Source organism: Apodemus sylvaticus, chromosome 20 (assembly GCF_947179515.1).
Source record: "Apodemus sylvaticus chromosome 20, mApoSyl1.1, whole genome shotgun sequence".
In the NCBI taxonomy this organism is placed as follows: Eukaryota; Metazoa; Chordata; class Mammalia; order Rodentia; family Muridae; genus Apodemus; species Apodemus sylvaticus.
The window spans coordinates 4,893,603-4,914,599 of NC_067491.1; the positions used below are offsets into that span (position 1 = coordinate 4,893,603).

The 20,997-nt window shown below is 46.5% G+C and overlaps 2 protein-coding genes and 1 long non-coding RNA gene across 3 annotated transcripts in view; 1 reads left to right on the top strand and 2 right to left on the bottom strand.

Annotated features, from left to right (window-relative positions):
* Window positions 1–20,997, top strand: part of LOC127670470 (uncharacterized) — a 215,795-nt gene that overhangs the window by 75,270 nt on the left and 119,528 nt on the right. The window lies entirely within an intron of this gene.
* Apof (apolipoprotein F) lies at window positions 332–1,833 on the bottom strand. The gene is made up of 2 exons (XM_052164937.1): window positions 1,625–1,833; window positions 332–1,407 (listed from the first exon to the last, which is right to left on the bottom strand). The coding sequence occupies exons 1-2, from the start codon at window positions 1,713–1,715 to the stop codon at window positions 443–445; spliced, it is 1,056 nt and encodes a 351-aa protein (XP_052020897.1). The 5' UTR covers window positions 1,716–1,833; the 3' UTR covers window positions 332–442.
* Window positions 16,875–18,150, bottom strand: LOC127670466 (uncharacterized). Its single transcript, XM_052164943.1, has one exon. It carries the CDS (start codon window positions 18,136–18,138, stop codon window positions 17,407–17,409), a length of 732 nt encoding a protein of 243 aa, XP_052020903.1. The 5' UTR covers window positions 18,139–18,150; the 3' UTR covers window positions 16,875–17,406.

Sequence of the window (20,997 nt, forward strand, 5' to 3'; positions counted from 1 at the left end):
CCACACCGCCGACTTCAGTGATTGGTGGAGAGATATTAGTGCCCGCCCCCGTCCCTGAGTGGGGCGGAGCCCAACTAAGGTCTTCGCCAGGAATTCTAGCAGCTGATTTACCCGAACCGAGCCTACTAGGGAAAGGAAACTGAAACCAGGGTGCAGGATTAAAAAAGGGTGGGACCTGCGTCCCTACGCTTTAGGATAGGGAGGGAAGAGCTGAGGAAATAAGGTTTTTTTGAGGATATAAATGATAAATACTGTGGGTTCATGATATCACTTTTTAATTTCTATAATCACTTGTTCAGGTGAAAGTTTGCCCCATTAGAGTGTAAAACTGAGTTTCAAGAAGGAAATTACTGGCAAGTGATGACAGTATCCCAAACTATCCACCCATCCAGACATTTACACTCCTCTTGTCAGAATTTCCCACTTATTTGTTGTTCTGTTACTATCTCTTGTATGCCAAGACACCATAGTTCTTTAATAAAGGCCACACCCAGATAGAACTTGTACTTTCAACTCCTGACACAAAATTGGGCATGGTTGTTTCTTCCACGTCACTGCTATATATGGTGGTATCCTTCCCGGTTTCTGGCTGAGGGGTGGTTACCTCTGGCTGAGGGGTGATCCCCTCTTTCTCATCATAATAATATTGGATCAGCCGCTGAACCCCCATCTTCATCGCTGGCCTAAGAGCAGCAGTGATCACCGCACCAGCCGGCCCCCCTGACGCACCCACCATGGCCATCAAAAGATCATAACCCAGGTCTATGGCCCCGTCTCGACCTCGTTCCTTGGCCTTGTCAGAGCAGTTCTTAAAGGCGTAGTACAAAGCCGTGCCTAGGTTGTAGTAGGTGCCTACTCCTGGTAGCTGGTCAACCACATTGTGCACACTCTGTTCCTGCTCATTCTCACAGTCTGTGTTAGAAATCCAGCGCCTGGCCCGCTTTGGACCCGGCTGCTTCCAGGCTGAGCGCTGTAGAGCAGAGGACAGGGCATCCACGGACACTTTCCAGTCTGTGTGCCCGCCATTCTGGAGCTCTTGAAGGTGGTGGGTGAGGGCTTGTGTAGCCTCCACACCTCCTAACCGGTAAAGCTGGAGCTGCAGAGCCCGGGCATCAGCCTGGCAGCCGGCTTCTTCCAGAGCAGTCCTTAGAGCCAGACCTACCAGGAATTTGGAGACGGGGGGCATTTGAGAGAAACCAGGCAGGGACTGTGGGAGCAGCACCTGGCAGGACAAGAGGTCTGAGGTCGGCATCTGGTATCCCAGCTTCGAGGAAGGGAGCATCGTAGAGATGACAGTCGTTGGCTCTCTAGGTGAAGTGCCATCCACAGGACACAGCAGGAGATAGCAAAGCATTGTCACTGACATCGCAATGAGTCGGGGGCTATGCATGTCAGGAACTGAGCACCCTGGAAAAAGGGAGAACCCCAAAACATGCAGACCCTGTCTCCGAAGGTTAGAGTCTGAAAGAATCCCAAGATTCGGGGGATCCCCTCACCTACTCCAAGCTGATGTTCTTTTTAGTAAAGAGGTAGGATATGGGAAATGCGACACAATTTCTGTCATTTCTAGGTCAGAGGGACCTCCCCGTTTAATGCCCACCCACTTAGGGGGGACCCAGATTACCATATAGTCCAGCCATTGAGAAGTAAGAGCCCCTGGGTAGCTTCGGTAGCTCCTCAGTCCTCTTCCTGTTCTGTCCCGCTCTCTGTCCCATGAATAGAGGAGATATTTGGGGTTGCTGAGGGGAAAACAGCTGGACTGACTGCTAGAGCAAACCCATCAGCCCCATGGTGCAGACGAGGCTCCTAATGTTGACATTGGCCAGGGCCTTTGCAAATAAGCTGGGACAGAAAGGTTCAACAGTGAGGGCATTGGTCTTATCCTCCATGAAGGTCACCCGGCCTTCATTTGGGACAAGGACAGAGTCTACTGAGGACTGCCACATGGTGACTGACAGGCTATATCGATACTCACCAGATGGTCTTTGGAGACTTCAAATCTACTGGCATATCTTCACCCATATTTTTGTTTTGCCTTTTGTGAAGATTTGTTGGTTGTTATTTTGTGTGTGAGTGTTTTTCTAGTAAGTGCACTCCAGGTGCCCAGTGCCCAAGGAGGCTTAAAGAGGGTTGGATTCCCGGAACTGGAGTCACAGAGGGTTGTAAGCTGCTCTGTGGGTGCTAGGAATTGAACCTGGGTCACGTGGAAGAGCAGCCAGTGCTCTTAACCGCTAACGCAGCTCTCCGGCCCTTTCACCCATAGTTTTTAAAAGTTGTGGAACTGGCTGGTGGTGGCCACACACCTTGAGTCCCAGCACCCAGGAAGCAGATGCAGATCTTTTGAATTTGAGGCCTACTCAACCTGGTTCACAAAGCAAATTCCAGGACAGCCAGGACTACACAGAGAAACCCTGTTCTGAAAAACAAACAAACAAAAAGTTGTGAGGCCACTCAACAAGAGGGCAGTCACGCTTAATAGGAAAATCTAGCCAATTGCATAGAGCTACTGCGGTATAGATCTGGAAGGGAAATCTATGTGCAGCCCATGGCTACACAACATAGTCTCTAGGGATGTTCTAAATAGTCATCCTTAAATGGACAGGTGCCCGTAGTTCTCACCCCTCATCAAGGAGATTTTGCAACAGATGAAGAACAAAGGACTACAGAAAACTGCAGTGGATTAAAAGGCACAGTTGTGGAATCCAATCTCCATGGATACATCTGCAAAACACTCCTAAGGCTCAGGGAACATTGCAAAAGGGGTTGGGGGAGTTGGTGGGGCTGGGGGGCTGGGGTGTGGGGAGTTGGAAAGATCTTAAGGGCCACATGGTCAGCAAGTTTGCTGTGAGATTGGGTCTCCTAGAAATGTCAAAAGTTGCACCCAATAAAGTCTCACCAACACAACAATCCTAAGCATGAACTGAACAAGGACACCAAAAGACACGCTAGTGGGGAAGGGAGAAAGCTCTTGACACTTCAGCTGGAGATAAAGAACCAGGTAGGAAGGAATCTCGATATCAGGAGAAATCGCCTTTTTCGAGGATAAGCACCAATGGGTTTTCTGCCACCAACTCGACAGCCCTGAAAACATATGTACAAATGAGGTTATACGGACCGAGCAGGTTATATTTAGGAATATATATGTATACACATATACATATATGTATAGAACAATAATTATTTTTTTAAAAGAGGCTATGAATTTGAAAGAAAGCAAGGAAGGGTGTTTGGAAGGGGGGAAGGGGAAGTGATATAATTATAATATGCTATCAAAAAATTTTAAAAATAGATGTTTTGTTTTGTTTTGTTTTGTTTTGTTTTGTTTTGTTTTGTTTTGAGACAGGGTTTCTCTGTGTAGTTCCAGGCTGCCCTGGAACTCACTCTGTAGACTAGGCTGGCCTCGAATTCAGAAATCCGCCTGCCTCTGCCTCCCAAGTTCTGGGATTAAAGGCATGCGCCACCACCGCCCGGCTTAACAATAGATATTGCGAATAAATGATATGCAAGATCTCACTAGTTTGAGGAGGGAAGGTTTGATGTGAGCAGTGTGAATATCTCATTTGCGTTGGTGTTTTCATGTTCTGAATAAATGTTGCTTCAGTCCCACTCTCCCAACCACATCATTCAGAAGCCAGGAAGCTATGGCTTACAACAGTAGGCGTCTGGTGTTTACAAATATTTCCCTGGGCTGGAGAGATGGCCCCGGGGTTAAGAGCACTGAGTGCTCTTCCAAAGGTCCTGAGTTCAAATCCCAGCAACCACATGGTGGCTCACAACCATCCATAAAAGAGATCTGATGCCCTCTTCTGGTGTGTCTGAAGAGCTACTGGTACATCTTCTGGTACAGCTACAGTGTACTTAGATATAATAATAAATAAATCGTTAAAAAAAAATATTTCCCAATCTTCTGGACCATGATCTGTGCTTCTCACCTGTGCCCATGCTGACACATTGTATTTCCCCCTCTGGTTCCGGATCATTCTGCCATATCTCCTTGACCTAACGTTTTTGCCCTACACCTATAGATGAAATGAGAAAGGTTTTCAGTATTAACCTCTGGAGAAGGTTAACAGTTTTGCTGGCAGTCTCCGGTAGGAAACCTCTGAACTGTGCTACACGGACACAGCCGGACTGACGTCAGACTCTCAGCAACTTCTGTGTTTCGTTTTTCCTGAGCTCAACAGAAGCACATAAAACACGTTCAGACATGCCCTGGAGCACATAAAACATGCTCAGACACGCCCTGAGTCTAACCATAACCAAGAACCGGGCTCCTTCTTGGATTTACTCATAATGTTAGTTCCCAAATTAGAGGAAGAACACACTATTGTTTCCTAAGTCTGGCACAGCCAGGTGTGAGGATGCTGGCCTACATCTCAGCACTTGGGAGGCTGAGGCAGGAGGATAGTGAGTTCAAGGTTATGTGTAGCCCATGCTGTACCACAAGACTCTGACTCAAAATAAAAAAAAATAAAAGTATCACAGGTTCTAAACTATGATTATGGGATAAAGTTTTCTCTGGAATAATTCTCACTTCTGGCAGGCTGGAGGACAGCGACCAGGCACCTACATTTTTTGAGTGTCACTGCTCTGTGTTCCCAGACATGCCCTTAGCCCCTGAGAGAGATTACAGAGCAAACTGGAGGTGTAAGTCTCCTGGATGCACAGCTAAAAGTCAAAGTAGCAAGAGCTGTTTGCAGAAGAGCCCACGATCCCTCAGGCCACGAGACTCAAAAACCTAGGACCTTGCTATCTCTGTACACATGACGGACATGCTATTTAAGTTGTTTCTCTTTAAATCTGTTAGAAGTAAGAGTGTCTGCTCCCCTGAGATGACTCAGAAGGGGAAGAGCACTTGTTGCCAAGCCTGACAACCTGTTTGGTCCCTGAAGCTCACCTGCTGATAGAGGCAAGGAGAACACATTTCTTCCCATGCATTCCCCTCTGACTTCCACATCTGTGCCCTGACATAGGCTGCATGCGTGTGCACACGTACATGCCGGGGGGGGGGGGGGGAGGGGGAGGGAGGGAGAGAGGGAAGGAGGGAGAGAGGAGAGGGAGAATTGCTTTTAAATGGTAGGTTCTAAGATGATGAAAAATAATTTTAAAAAGTGGCATAAGCTGGCAACAAAAACTTAGAACAGTATTTATTTTAAAATATTCTAAGAATAAAATCTTAGTCAAACAAAAAATGAGAGGAAAACTAACAAATTTATGAAGGTACAAAAACTAAACATCGGTATAAAAATATAAATAAAAATTGGACTTGGTGGCACACATGGCACTCAGAGGGGAGGGGTACCACAAGTTTAACCCCAGGCCTGGTCATCTTAGAAGGTTCCAGGGCAGCAGGGTGGTGGTGGCGCAAGCAGAGGCAGGAGGATCTCTGTGAGTTCCAGGCCAGCCTGTTTTACAAAGCAAGTCCAGGAGAACTAGAGCTTGTTACACAGAGAAACCCTGTCTTGAAAAGCAGTCAATCAATCAACACCAAAAACCAAAACACATACACACACACACACACACACACACACACACACACGCACGCACTCACTCACACATACACACACACACACACACACACACACACACGCACGCACGCACGCACAGCTGGCAGTGTAGTGTTGGTGGAGTGCTTGCTTAGCATGCTGAGACTCTGTATTTGAGTCCTACACTACATACACATGGTAGCACACAGCCAGAGTCCCAGCACCTGGGAGAGAGAGACCGGATTAAAGGTGTGCCATCATCCTTATAATTTTTCTCTCCTTTTCATCTCTCCCTTCCTCCTCTCCTCAACTGCCTCTTCATTGTTGTGATCATCTAGAGACAAGGTCTTCCTCTGCAGTCCAAGGTGACCTTGCCCGGCTGTGGTGACCTTGCCCGGCTGTGGTGACCTCCTGTGTCTTCCTTCTGTGTTCAAGCATTGCAGTCAGGCAGGCACTGTTTCTGTTTCTTACCGACAATTTATGATTATATCCTTTCTTTTTTAAAATAAATGACATTTATTTTTATTCTGTGTGCACTGGTGTTTTGCCTGCATATATGTCTGGGTGAGGGTGTCAAATCTTTTAGAGTTACATACGGTTGTGAGCCACCATGTGGTTGCTGGTAATTGAACCTGGGTCCTCTGGAAGAGTATTCAGGGATCTTAAAAGCTGAGCCATCGCTCCAGCCCCATGATTATTTTCTTTAAATTAAGCTTAAGGGCTCTTTTGTGGTTAAAAAAAAAAAATTACACGATTCCCAAAAGAAAGAACAAGAAAGGATGTTAGTGTGTCCGTGAAGGGTCCAGCCACAGTGATTCTGCAGAAATCCGAGGCCAGTCTGGACTGCGAGTGAGATCCTGTCTCAAAAACAAAACAAAAGAAGACATGAAATACCCAGGAAGGATTTTACCCACAAGCAGTACGAGGAAGGAAGTAATACTAGGGTAGAGATGGAGGGCAGAAAACAATCGATAAAAATCATCGAAACCAAAAGCTTGTTCTTTGAAAAAGTTGAACAAAATTAACACATTGTTATTTACATGACCAGGAAGGGGGAAGGGGGGAAGGGAAGAGAAGGGGGAGGGGAGGGAGAGAAAAGAGGGGGAGGGGAGGGGGGAGAGAAGAAGGGGAGGGAGAAAAAGGAGGAGAGGGAGATGGAGGAGGAGAGAGGAGAGCGAGGAGAGGGAGAGGGAGGGACTTAAATGACTTAAATCAGAATGAAAGCAGGGATATTATTATCTATTTAACTGAAATTAGAAAGATTATAAGAAAGCCAGGCCTAGTGGCTCGTGCCTGCATTCTTCCATACTGAAGTCTGAGGCAGGAGCATGGCTGAAAGTTTGACGCTGCTCTGAGCTATATAGTGAGTTCAAGGTCAGCCTGGGCTTAACTCTCCCCACCACCACCACCACTACAAGGATTATAAGAGTATTATAAATACTCTTATTTATTAAACTCTAATTTGTTAATTAAACAACTGTTTGCCGGACGACCTGCACAAAACTTCAGAAGGCACATAACCCACCAACCAGCTGCAACCATGAAGCAACCGAAATTCTGAGTTAAGATTCCATCAACTCCAAATCAACCAATAAAGGAGCTGAAGCACCGGCCTGTAATCTCACCACTGGGTGGGGGGGGGGGGCTGGCTGGGGGATTACCACGAGGGTGTGGCTTGGAACAAAGCGACAGGCAAGTTGTTGGCCCCTGCGCAGGTCCTGGGAACTGAACTCCTGTCCTCTGTAGGAGCACTGAGCTCCTAATTGGCCCTCCTTTTGATTCTTAAACTTGGTTCATCTTTCGTGCTAGCTCAGAAACATAGGCAGGTGTGTTGTTGTGCACGGTATTTGCCAATCCAAAGAAACCTCTGTCAGCAGGTCTTTAGTGACTCCTGTGGTGGTGTTGATCAGGGTGAGAAACACTTCTGTGTCAACACAGACCAACACACATAGATTCACTTGACTCCCACCTCTGAGTGAGAGGACCTGCCCCCCTGAAAGCACTGTTGTTGACCTTAGTATTATTTCAAATTCTTTGGGTAGGTGTAGTGTCTGGGCTTCTTTTTTTGCATTTGTTTGTCTGTCTGTCTGTCTGTCTGTCTGTCTGGGGCACTGTGCAGAGCTCACAGGACAACCTGCTGCCAGAGTTTTTCCCTCTGTCCACTGTATGGGTCCCAGGGATGGAACTCAGGCCACCAGGCTTGGAGGCAAATGTCCTTACCTACTGAGCCGCCATCTCAACGCCCTCAGTTAGCTATTGTTATTATTTTCAATAAGCTCTCTCTCTTTTTTAAAGATTTTATTTATTTATTTATTTTATTTTATTTGTTTTTTCGAGACAGGGTTTCTCTGTGTAGCCCTGGCTGTCCTGGAACTCACTCTGTAGACCAGGCTGGCCTCAAACTCAGAAATCCTCCTGCCTCTGCCTCCCAAGTGCTGGGAATAAAGCATGTGCCACCACTGCCCGGCTTAAGATTTTATTTTTAATTTATGTATGTGAGAATGCTGTCTCAGTTGCTTTCTTCAGACACACCAAAAGAGGGCATCAGATCCCATTACAGATGGTTGTGAGCCACCATGTGGTTGCTGGGAATTGAACTCAGGACCTCTGGAAGAGCAGCCAGGGCTCTTAACCACTGAGCCATCTCTCCAGACCCCTGTTATTATTATTTTCAAGTACAGAGGTTCTACTTACACCCATCCTCTATTTTTATTTTTACACTTATTTTGTTTTGAATTGTGTTTGTATGAGTGTGTATATGTGAGTATGAGTGTGAATGTGTGAGAGTGTGTATATGTGTATGTATGTGTGTGTGAATGTGTGTATGTGGCTATGTGTGTGTGTGTGAGTGTCTACCATGTGTGTTTGGGTGCCCATGGTATGTGTGTCTGTGTATGTATGTGTGTGTGAGAGTGTATGTGTATGTATGTGTATGTGTGTGAATGTGTGAGTGTGTATATGTGTGTATCTCTATAAATGAGTATGTATATGTGTGTGTGCATGTGTATATGTGTGTGTGTATGTGTCTACCATATGTGTTTGAGTTCACATGGTTTGTGTGTCTGTATCTGTGTGTATGTGTGTGTGGGTATGCATATAAGTCTGTGTGTGTGAGAGAGTGTGTGAGTGTTTGTGCATGTGTGTGTGTACCAGTGTCTACCATTTGCATCTGGGTGCCCATGGCAGCTAGATGAGGGTGTACCATTTCCTACAGCTGGAGTTACAAGCATCTCTGAACCCCTTTCTTTATCTCCTATCTCCCCAGCCCTGGGTGCTGGGAACTGAACTCAGGTCCTCTGAAGAGCAGACACAAGCTCTTAACCTCTGAGTCAAACAAAACAACAACAAAAACGGAAAGTGTTTGGGTTTTGTTCAATCCTTATATAAATATCACAGCAGTTCCTAGTAGCAGACTGGTAAAACTGTCCTTCTGAATGTGCAGTAGCTATCCTTGCACATCCGCTATGTGATGCGGTCAGAGGGAATATTTCCCCCTGCAAGGTCAACTTGGCCTCCGGGAGTGTGGCACATCTCTTCAGATGCTCTGTAACTGTTCTCTTGTTCAGGGAGACTATGGAAATGAGATTCCATTTGGTAAATTCTAGCCAATGTCCAATCTACAAAGAGGGCTGTCAACACAGAGGGGGGATTCCTCCATGCTTCTGAGAGAAGCCCTAGTTAGACAAGGCCTTTGATTTAATCCTCACAAAGATGGGACAGCTGGTAAAAGCCAGAGGTTCCTCTCATCCCAAGTGAGTCCTGATGACCTTCACAACTGGCCTTCACAGAAGAAAAGTAAAAAAAAAAAAAAGCAAAGCCAAGGAGACGGAGACATCTCTTCAGCCATGTTTTCTGTTTTGTTTTGTTTTTTTTTAGTTGCTGTTGTTGTTGTTTTGTTTTTATTTTTTGTCTTTTTTTGGTTGATTTTTTTCAGGCTGGCTTTTAATGCACAGAGATCTGCCTGCCTTTGCCTCCTGAGTGCTGGGATTAAAGGTGTGTGCATACCTGGCCCCAAACATGGGACTTAAGTCTGTATAGTTTTCATGGGGCTGAGGGGATGGTCCCCTGCTTAAGTGTATTGGCTGCTCTTCCAGAGGACCTGGGTCACAACTATACATGACTCCACTTTCGGGGTATCTGACACTCTCTTCTGGCCTCCTCAGGCACACATATGGTGCACAGACATATGCAAACAAAACTCCCATACAAATAAAATAAGAAAATACATTTTAGGGCTCAGAGGTTAGGAGCACTGACTGCTCTTCCAGAGGATCTGAGTTCAATTCCCAGCAACCACAGGGTGGCTCACAACCATCTGTAATGGGATCCAACGCCCTCTTCTGATGTGTCTGAAGAGAGCAATAGTGTACTCATTTTATTTTATTTTTGTTGTTGTTTTTGTTTTTCAAGACAGGGTTTCTCTGTATAGCCCTGGCAGTCCTAGAACTACATAGACCAGGCTGGCCTCAAACTCAGAAATCCACCTGCCTCTGCCTCCCAAGTGCTGGGATTGATTACAGGCGTGCGCCACCACTGCCCAGCTAGTGTACTCATATACATAAAATAAGTAAATACTTAAATAAACAACCCCCCACAAAAATTTAAAAAATAAAAGAAAGAAAATGATGCTCAAATATCAATCTCAGACCTTGTCTCTCTGCAGCACACCTGCACCCAAGAGAGACAAGTCTGCTACTGTTTTAAAATAAAAATTGAGTGAGCCAGGCATGGTGGTGCACGCCTGTAATGCCAGCGCTTGGGAGGCAAAGGCAGGTGGATTTCTGGGTTCAAGGCCAGCCTGGCCTACAGAGTGAGGTCCAGGACAGACAGAACTACACAGGGAAACCCTGTCTTGAAAAACCGATAAACAAACAAAAAAACAAATAAATAAATAGAAATATGGCTAAATATCTTTTCTCTGTGTACTGAGAAGCCATACGGAGGGGTGTCAAGATGTTTTAACCACCCTAGCAGCTGTCAACACAGACCCTGGGTTTCCAAAAGTAAAAAAAAAAAAAAAAGGAAGTGAGAAAAAAATTAATCGTAAGAGTTTTTCTTAGAATGAAGAAGTAGAATTTCAGATTGTATAGAGCTTCAAGGCCAGAAGAAGAAACCCACCAAGGATATAAAGCTGGCATCCACAAAGTGGGTGGTTCTCACGGTGGAGATTTACTTCTCACACCTTTTTGAGGTTTGTACAAAATCAAGACATCATCTGTATGGCTTCTACCCTTGCCTACAACGTGTGACACCCTGGGACCCGTTGTTCTATGTTTTCTTGTCACACTGAGAACACATGGCGTCTCCTCAGGCTCATTCCTCAGCCTGCAGAGGGTTGGCTCCTGTCTCTTGGGACGGAAGATGCTAATGTTTCTTCCCCTTCCTCCTCTTCATAACAGGCTCTATGGAGGGCAGACTCTCTGCAGCCCAGACTCTCTGCAGTGCTGGGATTTTGCCCTGAGCACCCACACTTAACTCTTTCTCATATATGCAGCTCAAGCCACACCATGCACACACACACACACACACACACCCCGCCCCGATTTCTCACTTCCTCAAGTAAGTTTACAGACCTCACATGGCCTGACCGGGGATTCAGAGGACTACTGACGGCAGCATACCCCCTCTCACCCTGTAACTAACTGTCCCTCACCCCCCATGTCTCTCCGGAGGAATTCGCTACCCTCCTGGATCACCAATTACCTGAAATCTCCCCCATTTTTCTGAGACTATCTTGGGGCTGCTATCGTTGTGATGAAACACCGTGACCGAAAGCAATCTGGGGAGGAAAGGTATTATTTCACTCACACTTCCGTGTAACAGTTCATGATCAAGATCAGCGAGGGCAGGAACTCAGGCAGGGAAGGAACCTGGAAGCAGGAGCTGCTGCAGGGGCTGGTTTGGTCCTCATGGCTTACACAGCCTGATTTCTTATAGGATGCAGGACCACCAGCCCAGGGATGGCACTACCCACAATGGCTGGGCCTTTCCCCATCAACCATTAATTATGAAATTCCCCCGTAGGCTGGCCTGCAGTCTGATATCTGGAGGCATCTGCTCACTTGAGGCCCCCTCCTCTCTGATGACTCTAGCTTATGCCAAGTCAAGGGACTGATACAAGAGACTCTGCCACATGGGTCTGAACCCTCAACAGAGCTCCTGCCATTCTGGTGTCTGTCTGTCTGTCTGTCTGCCCATGGAAAGGTCACAGATGTGAAGTTTGAGGGACACAGAGAAAGTTTTACTAGCGGAGTTATTAAGGTCACGGACAGACAACAACATGATGGGAATTCTGAAAAGATTTCAGCCTCCAGGACCAGAGAGATAGCTCAGCAGAGACTCTGAAGAGAGAAACTCTGGGCCCTGGTGGCAGAAGTTGGAGTCTCTCTTTATACCTTTCAAAGGATTGGGGTGCTTTCATATCAGAAGCATCAATAACTCCACTAACACGCTTTTTACCTATTTTTAAAAAAAAGATTTATTTGTGCCGGGAAGTGGTGGTGCACGCCTGTAATCTCAGCACTCTGGGAGGCAGAGGCAGGCAGATTTCTGAGTTCGAGGCCAGCCTGGTCTACAGAGTGAGTTCCAGGACAGCCAGGGCTACACAGAGAAACCCTGTCTGGAAAAACAAATCCAATAATCCAAAAAAAAAAAAAAAAAAAAAAAAAAGGAAAAAGAAAAGAAAAGAAAAGAAAAAAGTAAAAAGATTTATTTATTCTACATATAAATGAGTTCACTGTAGCTGTCTTCAGACACACCAGAAGAGGGTATTGGATCTCATAACAGATGGCTGTGAGCCACCATGTGGTTGCTGGGAACTGAACTCAAGACCTCTGGAAGAACAGTCAGTGCTCTTAACTGCTGAGCCATCTCTCCAGCCTTCATTATTTTTTTATTTTATGTGTTATGAGAATTTTGCCTTCATAAATATCTTCACTCCACACTTTCTGGCTTCTGTCCGCAGAGGCCTGAAGAAGGGAGTTCCAGGGGATCTGAATTCAATCCCTGGAGCCCACATAAAGATGGGGAGAGAGAACCAACTCTACAAAATTGTCCGCAGACCTCCGTACAGGCACCATGGTATAAATAGTCCCACACTGTTACAGACAGTTGTGAGCTGCCATGTGGGTGCTGGGAATTAAACCCAAGTCCTCTGGAAGAGAAGCCAATGCTCTTAACTGCTAAACTATCTTTCCAGTTGCTCTAATAAACTTCTATTAAAAACAAACAAACAAACAAACAAACAAACAAAACCCCAAAAGAAACTTTTTTCCCCCTCGAGACCAGAGGTGGGGGGATAAGAGGAGGACTGAATGTGACCATAAGGGGAGGGGGAGAGAGGGACGGATGTGACCAGAAAGGGGGAGGGAAAGAGGAGATATGAATGTGACCAGAAAGAGGGAGGGGAAGGAAGGGGGATGAATGTGACCAGAAAGGGTGGGGGAGGGGGCATGAGTGTGACCAGAACGGGGTGGGGGTGGGGGGAGGGAGAGGGAGAAGGGGGATGGATGTGATCAGACGCAGGGGGTAGGGGAGGGGCGGCAGAGGAGAAGGGGGCAAGAAGGGAGCCCTTCCCCGTCTAGGATTGTTCACTGTCCGCCATCTCCTGTGGGTCGTGTACAGGCAATCAGAGCTGCTCTGAGCTAGCGAATGCCACAGACAAGCCGTACCCATAAGACAGATCTCACAGCCTTTCCCATCTGTCTGTCTTGCAGGCCCTGTCTGCCTTCTTTCTGTAATGAGCTCTGAACTTTGGAGGGGAAAAAGGGACATCCCGCTTTTTTTTTTTTTTTTTTTTTGGATTTGGTTTTTTTAAGACAGGGTTTCTCTGTGTAGCCCTGGCTGTCCTGGAACTCACTCTGTAGACCAGGCTGGCCTCGAACTCAGAAATCTGCCTGCCTCTGCCTCCCAGAGTGCTGGGATTACAGGCGTGGGCCACCACCGCCCAGCAAGGTTAGAATCTATAATGCAGAGAAAGGATAGAGATGGAGGCTTGTGGAGATCATTGGACAGCCAATCTAGACAATCAGTGCACTTCAGGTTCACGGGGATCCTGTCTCACAAAACAAAACAAAACAAAACAAAACAAAACAAAACAAAACAAAACAAAACAAAACCACAAGGTGGATATAATAATGGATGGAAAGACTCCATTGTTAAAGGCACCACATGCGTCTGTGGTGGCGCACCCCGGTAGGATTTGCTGAAGGAGGCAGAGGCAGGAGGATCATGAGTTCAATGCTGGAGAGATAGCTCAGCAGTTAAGAGCACTAACTGCTCTTCCTAAGGTCCTGAGTTCAAATCCCAGCAACTGTATGGTGGTTCACGACATCTGTAATGGGATCTGACACCCTCTTCTGGTGTGTCTGAAGACAGCTGCAGTGTACTTATTTATAATAATAAATACATCTTTAAAAAAAAAAGGCAAAAAACCAAACCAAAAACAGATTCCAACCTCACTCCTACCCGAGATTTTAAGTGGTTACAGAAATCCAGACTCAGATTTTCATGCTTACACAGCAGGCAGTTTGCCAACTGGGCTGACTCCCCAGAATCCCCATTGTGAGTACAATTCCTGGGGAGATAGGGACAAACTACTACTCTCCCGAGAGAGACGATTGACGATAGCCTAACCTGGTGGAACCATGCGTTTGGCTGGGTAGTTACTTAGAGGAGCAGAAGTGACTTAAAGACAGCTGCATCATGGAAGCCCACACAGCAAGGGTGACAGCGCACAAAGCTGCACCCAGAGCACTGCACAGCCTGCAGGCCGCTCAACAGCTCGGGTGGCTCTCCCTGTGGCTCAGCTAATCTAAGACTCTTCCAGACTGCTTCGTCCACAGTCTCTTCCAAGCCGCTTAGCTTCTCTGAGAGTCTTCTAGGCAGCTCTGCTGGTCTCTGCGTCTCTGCTAGTTGACTCCTCCTCCCTGAGTCCTTAGACAGCCTCAGTTTACCAGAGGGTAACTCTTAGCAGTCTTCACAGCTCTATTGTTGGGAAGGGATACCTAGTGGATTTACTCAGTTTCAGGGACTTCCTGAAGCTACTTTGGCTTGTTGACCTTCTGTCTCAAGGACATTCCCTCCAGATGGAGTTTTCGCCTCCTTGTAGACATCCTGTCTTTTTGTTTTGTTTTGTTTTTTCTTGAGACAGGGTTTCTCTGTATAGCCCTGGCTGTCTTGGAACTCACTCTGTAGACCAGGCTGGCCTCGAACTCAGAAATCCACCTCCCAAGTGCTGAGATTACAGGCGTGCGCCACTACTGCCCAGCGACATCCTGTCTTAAAATATTGTTTCATCTTCATTTTTAAAAATTATTTTTAAAAGATTTATTAATGTATTTTATGTATGTGAGTGCTCTTTCTGCTGTCAGAAGAGGACATCAGCTCACATTATAGATGGTTGTGAGTGCCAATGTGGTTGCTGGGAATTGAACTCAGGACCTTAACCGCTGAGTGCTCTTAACCACTGAGCCATCTCTCCAGCCCCTAATCTGACAATTTTAACATGGTTAGAGAGTGACATTCAATGTCTATGGCCTCATCTCAGCCTTTCCCCATGGGTTTGACAGAGTGGATCTGAGCCGTGGGGTGCAGAGCTGTGCGTGAGTACAGTAGAGTCCCACTCTGGGCAAGAGCTGGAGTCTTTTAACACTCTGCTTCTGCCTGTACACAGTATGGTGAGGAAGACGTACTTGCCCACCGTGAACTCTTCCTAAGAGCTGCCGGAGAGCGACCAGGACAGGCCCTGGAAAGGCCCAGTCTAAGTGGCTAGCTGTCCTATCTGGTTGAAGAAAACAGCCTGCATGCCTTTTGTCCCACAGCCTGCAGGTGACACTTAGGCTGGGGTGGGGGAGGAGCAGAGAAAAGGCCGTGGTTGAGCAAGACTTTTGGGAGCAGGATCCGGTTTAAGAACCCCAGAAGTGGGGGTAGGGGGGGAGGTGGTGGTGGTGGTGGGAGACACCATGTCTTAATTTGGGTCTGTAAGAAATGGCAATAAATACACAGGAGGCGGTGGCTGCAAGCTAGGAGTCTTAGTTGAGGCCTAGCAGGATTAGGCCTTGCAGTTGGACAATAGCTCTCTAACTGCTTCCCTTAGGCTGAAGAGCGCCTAGGGCTCAGTTGAAGCAGCATCTGTCCTCCCAAAGTCCCAGTGACAAACCAAACTCCCATTCCACCAAAGTTGACCCCGGGAGATAAATGAGTTTATTAGGGTTACTTAGAGCATGGGTGGCCCTAAAGCAGTGGCCCCAGCATGAATGATTGGTTCTCCACCTTGCCCCCAACTCTTCCATTGCTCCCAGTTTATACTTTCTAGCCTGTCCCTGAAACCGTGAGGCTATGTACAATTAGGGCAGAATTACCTGTAATTGGCTGGGAGGAGGGGCTGGATATTCAGATGAAGGTCTGTGACCTTCTCTGTCCCTCCTGTCAGGAAAGGTCAGAGGTCAACAAATCCAGCTACAGTGGTCCTTTGCAAGCAGGGTCTGCAGCAGTTGGCTTCAGAGGGTAGTCTGGTACAACATCTCAAGCATCAACCCTGGGCTTTTGTTCCTTTTAAGCTGGGCCCAAGAAATGAGAGTTGGGGGTGGCAAGATGACTCAGTAGGGAAAAGTGTTCCCATCACACCTGGGGACAGACGTGTTATCACCAGAACCCACAGGGAACGAGAGCAGCGGCTCATGACTGCTGTCCTCTGACTTGCACACACATCTGGCCTCCTCATGTGCTGTGGCATGATAGTGCCCCTAGCGCACCCACACGCTCACACACACTGTAACACACACACTGTTAATATAAACACAACAAACAATTTAAAAAGGAATGACAACTGCTCAACTTGGTGTCTGTCCATCACTAGACCGGTCCACTTCCATACCCTGACAGGAACCCCAAAGTCCTGTGTGGTCCCGCTGGTGTGAGCTGAGACAACTCTGGGAGGTGTGGACCCTCACAGCTCCCTGCCCCATGAACAGGGGAAATAGTTGCTTCTCTACAAGTATCTGCCCATTCACACTCACTGCTCAAACCTTTGGCCTCAAGACATTGGAATGTACTCCATGTTCCCGCACAACCCTCTCTAGGTTACAGAAGGAGCCACAGAAACCCAAAGTCAAGAAAGCCTTGAAGCCAGGCAAGAACTTTTCAGCCTGAGGCAAGGCCACTCCAATCTCAAGGCCAGCATGAACTTTGTACTGAGTTCTGGGTCAGCTGGAGCTATGAATTTATATTAAACTCCCTTAGAGCTCCCAAATCAGTGATTCCAATATAGACACAGCTTTTTATTTGTCTTATCAGTTTAAGAATTAACAGAAGTAGACTGCTTGTCTAGTATTCCTGAGGCCCTAGGTTCAACCCCAACACTATGAAAACAGATGTGAGGGCACAGGTCTATAATCCTAGCACTTGGAAAGCTGAAGTAGGAGTCCCATAAATCTGCCTGGGCTACATAGCAAGAGATTTGAGGCTAGCCTGGGCTACACAGCAATAGCAATAGTCATGAAACAAGACAATCTCAAAATACCAGGACAAATCCAGACATGGTGGTGCACACCTTTTAATCTCAGCACTTGGAGGCAAAGGCAGGTGGATCTCTGAGTTCCAGGCCAGCAACGGTTGCCTGGTCAGATCCTGTCTCAAAACCAAAACAAACCTTCCTTCCATTAATATCCCAAAACAAATGAAGATGAATACAACCAAGGCACAGAATTCAGCTGGGGAATTAGAACGTGTTAAGTAGGTAAAAAGGGAAATTGCAATTCCTATAGCATTTAAAAACTAAAAGACTTTAGCCATATCAGTGTCTTCACGCATTAGGATCAAAGGAAGATAATGTATCTTGATAGTAAAATGCAGCCGGAGTCTTGCTATACACCATGGACAGCTGCTGTGTGCACACCTACTAAAGGTGCCTAGGAGGCCTTTATCCAAAATAGGTCCAAAAATATTCCCACAGAAGGTTCACGAAAACACGATTCATAAAGACTGTGAGTTGAGAAAACATGTACACTTGATCTTCTATGGGAATCTCGGCAGCTTCAATTTCTGGGCTTCTCATCAGCCTCATGGCTACTTCATTCACACGTTCCCAAGACTCCAAGGTACACTCCTGGGTGGCATTGACTGCAGAAGCCTTGAACTCTCTCACCAGGTCAGTGGAAGGGAGCCTTTCTGCCGTCTCAAGCATCAGCTGAGCCATCTCGTGGAATGTCCACCCCGGCTGAGAGGTACAGACCTCAGGCAGGGCAACGGAGCGCTGGACCCTCTTCATCCCCCTGGGCGCTGGCACCAGATGCCTTAGGATGACTTCGGTATTGCCAAGCCTTTCCTCCTGGCTATGCTGTTGATTCGGGGTTTCGGTGCTGTCTTTTCCTCCCGATGCACTGAGCTGCAGCACGGCGTAGGCCTCAGCAGGGCACCCAGTGTTCTCCAGGACGACTCTGAGCGCTAAGAGGGACAAGTACTCAGACTGGGGAGCTATGGAGGGCACCACAGACAGGAGGTTCTGGCAGATGCTGGGGGTTGGAGGAGGGGTCTCGCTGGAGGGAGGCTCAGTTTCTGTGGCAGCTGGCAGGCCGCCTTCCTGAGTCTTCTGCGGAAAGGCGGTCACCGAGGACAGTAAGATACAGCCAAGGAACAATGCAGCCTGGATCATGGTGGGTCCGCAGAGCAGCCCTGTTGGGGGGAGCAGAGCTCAGGTGAGGAGGGGGGGAAATATTCAAGGAGAAGAGACACCGAGAACGGTCAGAGCTGGGTGGTAGAGTCCTGGTCACTGGAAATTTCAATTTCCCTGGACGTTTTTACTTTTACCCCTTCTTAGAGGCTGTCTCTTACCCTCACCTGTTTGAAAAGCAGCAGAGAAATGAGGTGGTCCTCTGTCTCAGCTCGCCCCTAGTTGGAGTGGCTACCTTCCAGATCTTAACTTCTTATAGTTGATGCCTGAAAACAAATATTTACCACCTCTTTCTGGGCTAGACTTTGTCCGACCAGCTATTGCCCCATATGGACACACAGGTGCCTCCTTTGTGGTTCAGCTGTGTGACCTAGGCCATCGTCCAGTCACCCTAGTTATACAGACCTAAGCCAAACCAGGCGAATCTCTGTATCCTCTAAGCAATGGAAAATTTGTTCTCTTTTGAGAGTGACACTAGCTGGTTTGGAATTCAACTACCTAGCCAAGGATGACCTTGGATTCTGATCCTTCTGCCACACAGCCCCAGTACTGGGATTTACAGGAATCTTGCATCACGTGTAGTTGCTGTGGTACTGGGAATCAAATCCGAGAATTCACACGTGTTAAGCAAACACATTACCAACTGGGCTACATTCCCAGTCCATGAATCACGCTTAAAGACTTACCAATCAAAAGTTTTGAAAAATAGAACCTTCAGCAAATCAAGTTTATATCAGAGCAGTCTTTTGGGTTTTCACTTTTGTTTTTTTGTTTGTTGTTTGGTAGGGTTTTTGTTGTTGCTGTTGTTGTTTCGAGACAAGGTTTCTCTGTCTAGCCCTGATTGTCCTGAAAGTCAATCTGTAGACCAGGTTGGCCTCGAACTCAAGAGATATGCCTGCGTCTGCCTTCCAGTGCTGGGATTAGAGGCCCACAGATGAGCTGGAGTTACTAGCAGTTGTAAGCCACCTGACATGGTTGTGAGGACTCAGCATTCTAGTCCTTTGGAGGGAGTCTTACATGCTCTTAACCACTGAGCCACCTCTCCAGGCTCTATTTACTTTTTTGTTGCTGTTTGAGATAGTCCTGGCTGTCCTGGAGCTAGGTAGACCAGGCTGGCCTTGAACTCACAGAGATCTTCCTGCCTCTGCCTCCAAGTACTGAGATTAAAGGTGTGAACCACTACCACCTCACCTGGCTGCCATTTTTTTTTTTTTTTTTTTTGTACATTTTATAGCCCAAGCTGGTCTAACTTCCTATGTAGTCTAGGTAATCTTGCTTTAGCCTCCAGAGTGCTGGGATTATAGGGATGAGCCACTATACCTGTTTTGTTTCAAGACAGGGTCTCAGACACGTGGGTAAAAGAATTTTTCAGAACAAGCCTGACAATATGAGTTCAGTCACCAGAACCCAGGGAATAGATACAGACTCTGAAAACATATTACAGACATTTCCAAAATAATAATAATAATAATAAATTTCGGTTAATTCCAGGAGCCTGCCTGGCTGGGAAGGGTTGAAGTGGGGCACAGCATCGGACGCAGGTCAAAAGACTGATGAATGATCTCTGACTTTTTCATTTTCTGTTTTAACTGTTCTGTGCTTCAGTAAATACTGGAAAATGTAATTTTATTTACTTTATAAACTTACTATATAATTCTCTGGCAATTAACATATGCTGTATAGCATTGGGGATTTCAGTTGAGGATTTATTTCTAATGCTCCTTTTCCTGCCTAGGCCGGGAAGCTCGTTAACTCTGAAACAGAGAGAAAAAGGAGAGGAAAGATGCTACACGGATGCCACAGAGCCTCCCGAGCCAAACCATCACCTTTATTTCTTTTCCCTGGTTTTTTTATAGACAAAAGTTCTTAGAAAATTACCTCAGAGATAAAATGTTACACAAGAAGGCAGTCAAAGAAGGATGGTGGAGATAAGTTCAAAGCAATGTTTCAGACTGTAAACTCATTAATACGTTCAAGGCAACGGTTTCTCGCAGCCTTGCTCTAGCATAGTGCACACGTGTGGCTTCATCCTTGGACCTAGATGTTTTTCCTTGATCACAAATCTGTCCCAAGCTTATTTCTCTTCTTAGTGTGATTATGAAAGCTCCTTGTATTTCTTATTATGCAGCCTTTACTTACTATTATGAGGAGTAGGCACACTCTATTCTTGATTCTAACTTTGTTACATCTTTCTAGCAAAACAACCATCTCTTAAAACTTTTTTCCTAAGATTATTTGAATTAAATCAGGAACTCTATAAAGTTATTGATTCATTGAAACAGCATTAATTCATGAAAGTTCATCATTATGTTTGTCTGCAGGAAATCAGCTCAGCAGGGTGAGCTAGTGCCCGGGGGATCGTTATATTAATTTAGTAATGACTGGAAAGGTGTATCAACTGCAGGAAGCAATCCTGAGATGAAGTCTCTCAGAGCCTTGCATCTCAGAGCAGACCCATCTTAGTTCATGGGAAAAGGTGGGCCACGTCCAGGAAGGCTATCTATTTGCTAGCCTCAGCCCGTCTCAGATGGCTCCTGACATATTATCTGTATAGGTACTGCATGCATGTGTGTATACCGTGTGCATTCAGTGCCCAGCAAAACCAGAAGGCATCAAATCCCCTGGAACCAGAGTTGCAGACGGTTGTGAGGTACCACCATGTGTGTGCAGAGGAACCCAGGTCCTCTGGAAGGGCGACCAGTGCTCTTAACCACTGAGCCATCCCTCCAGACTCCCATGACTAACTTTTAAGAGGCAGCTTATGAAGAATTTGTAGAAAAGGGAGGGTCTATATTAATATAACCTAAAGGATAGTAGACCTTTCTTCTCTTCTCTTTCTTT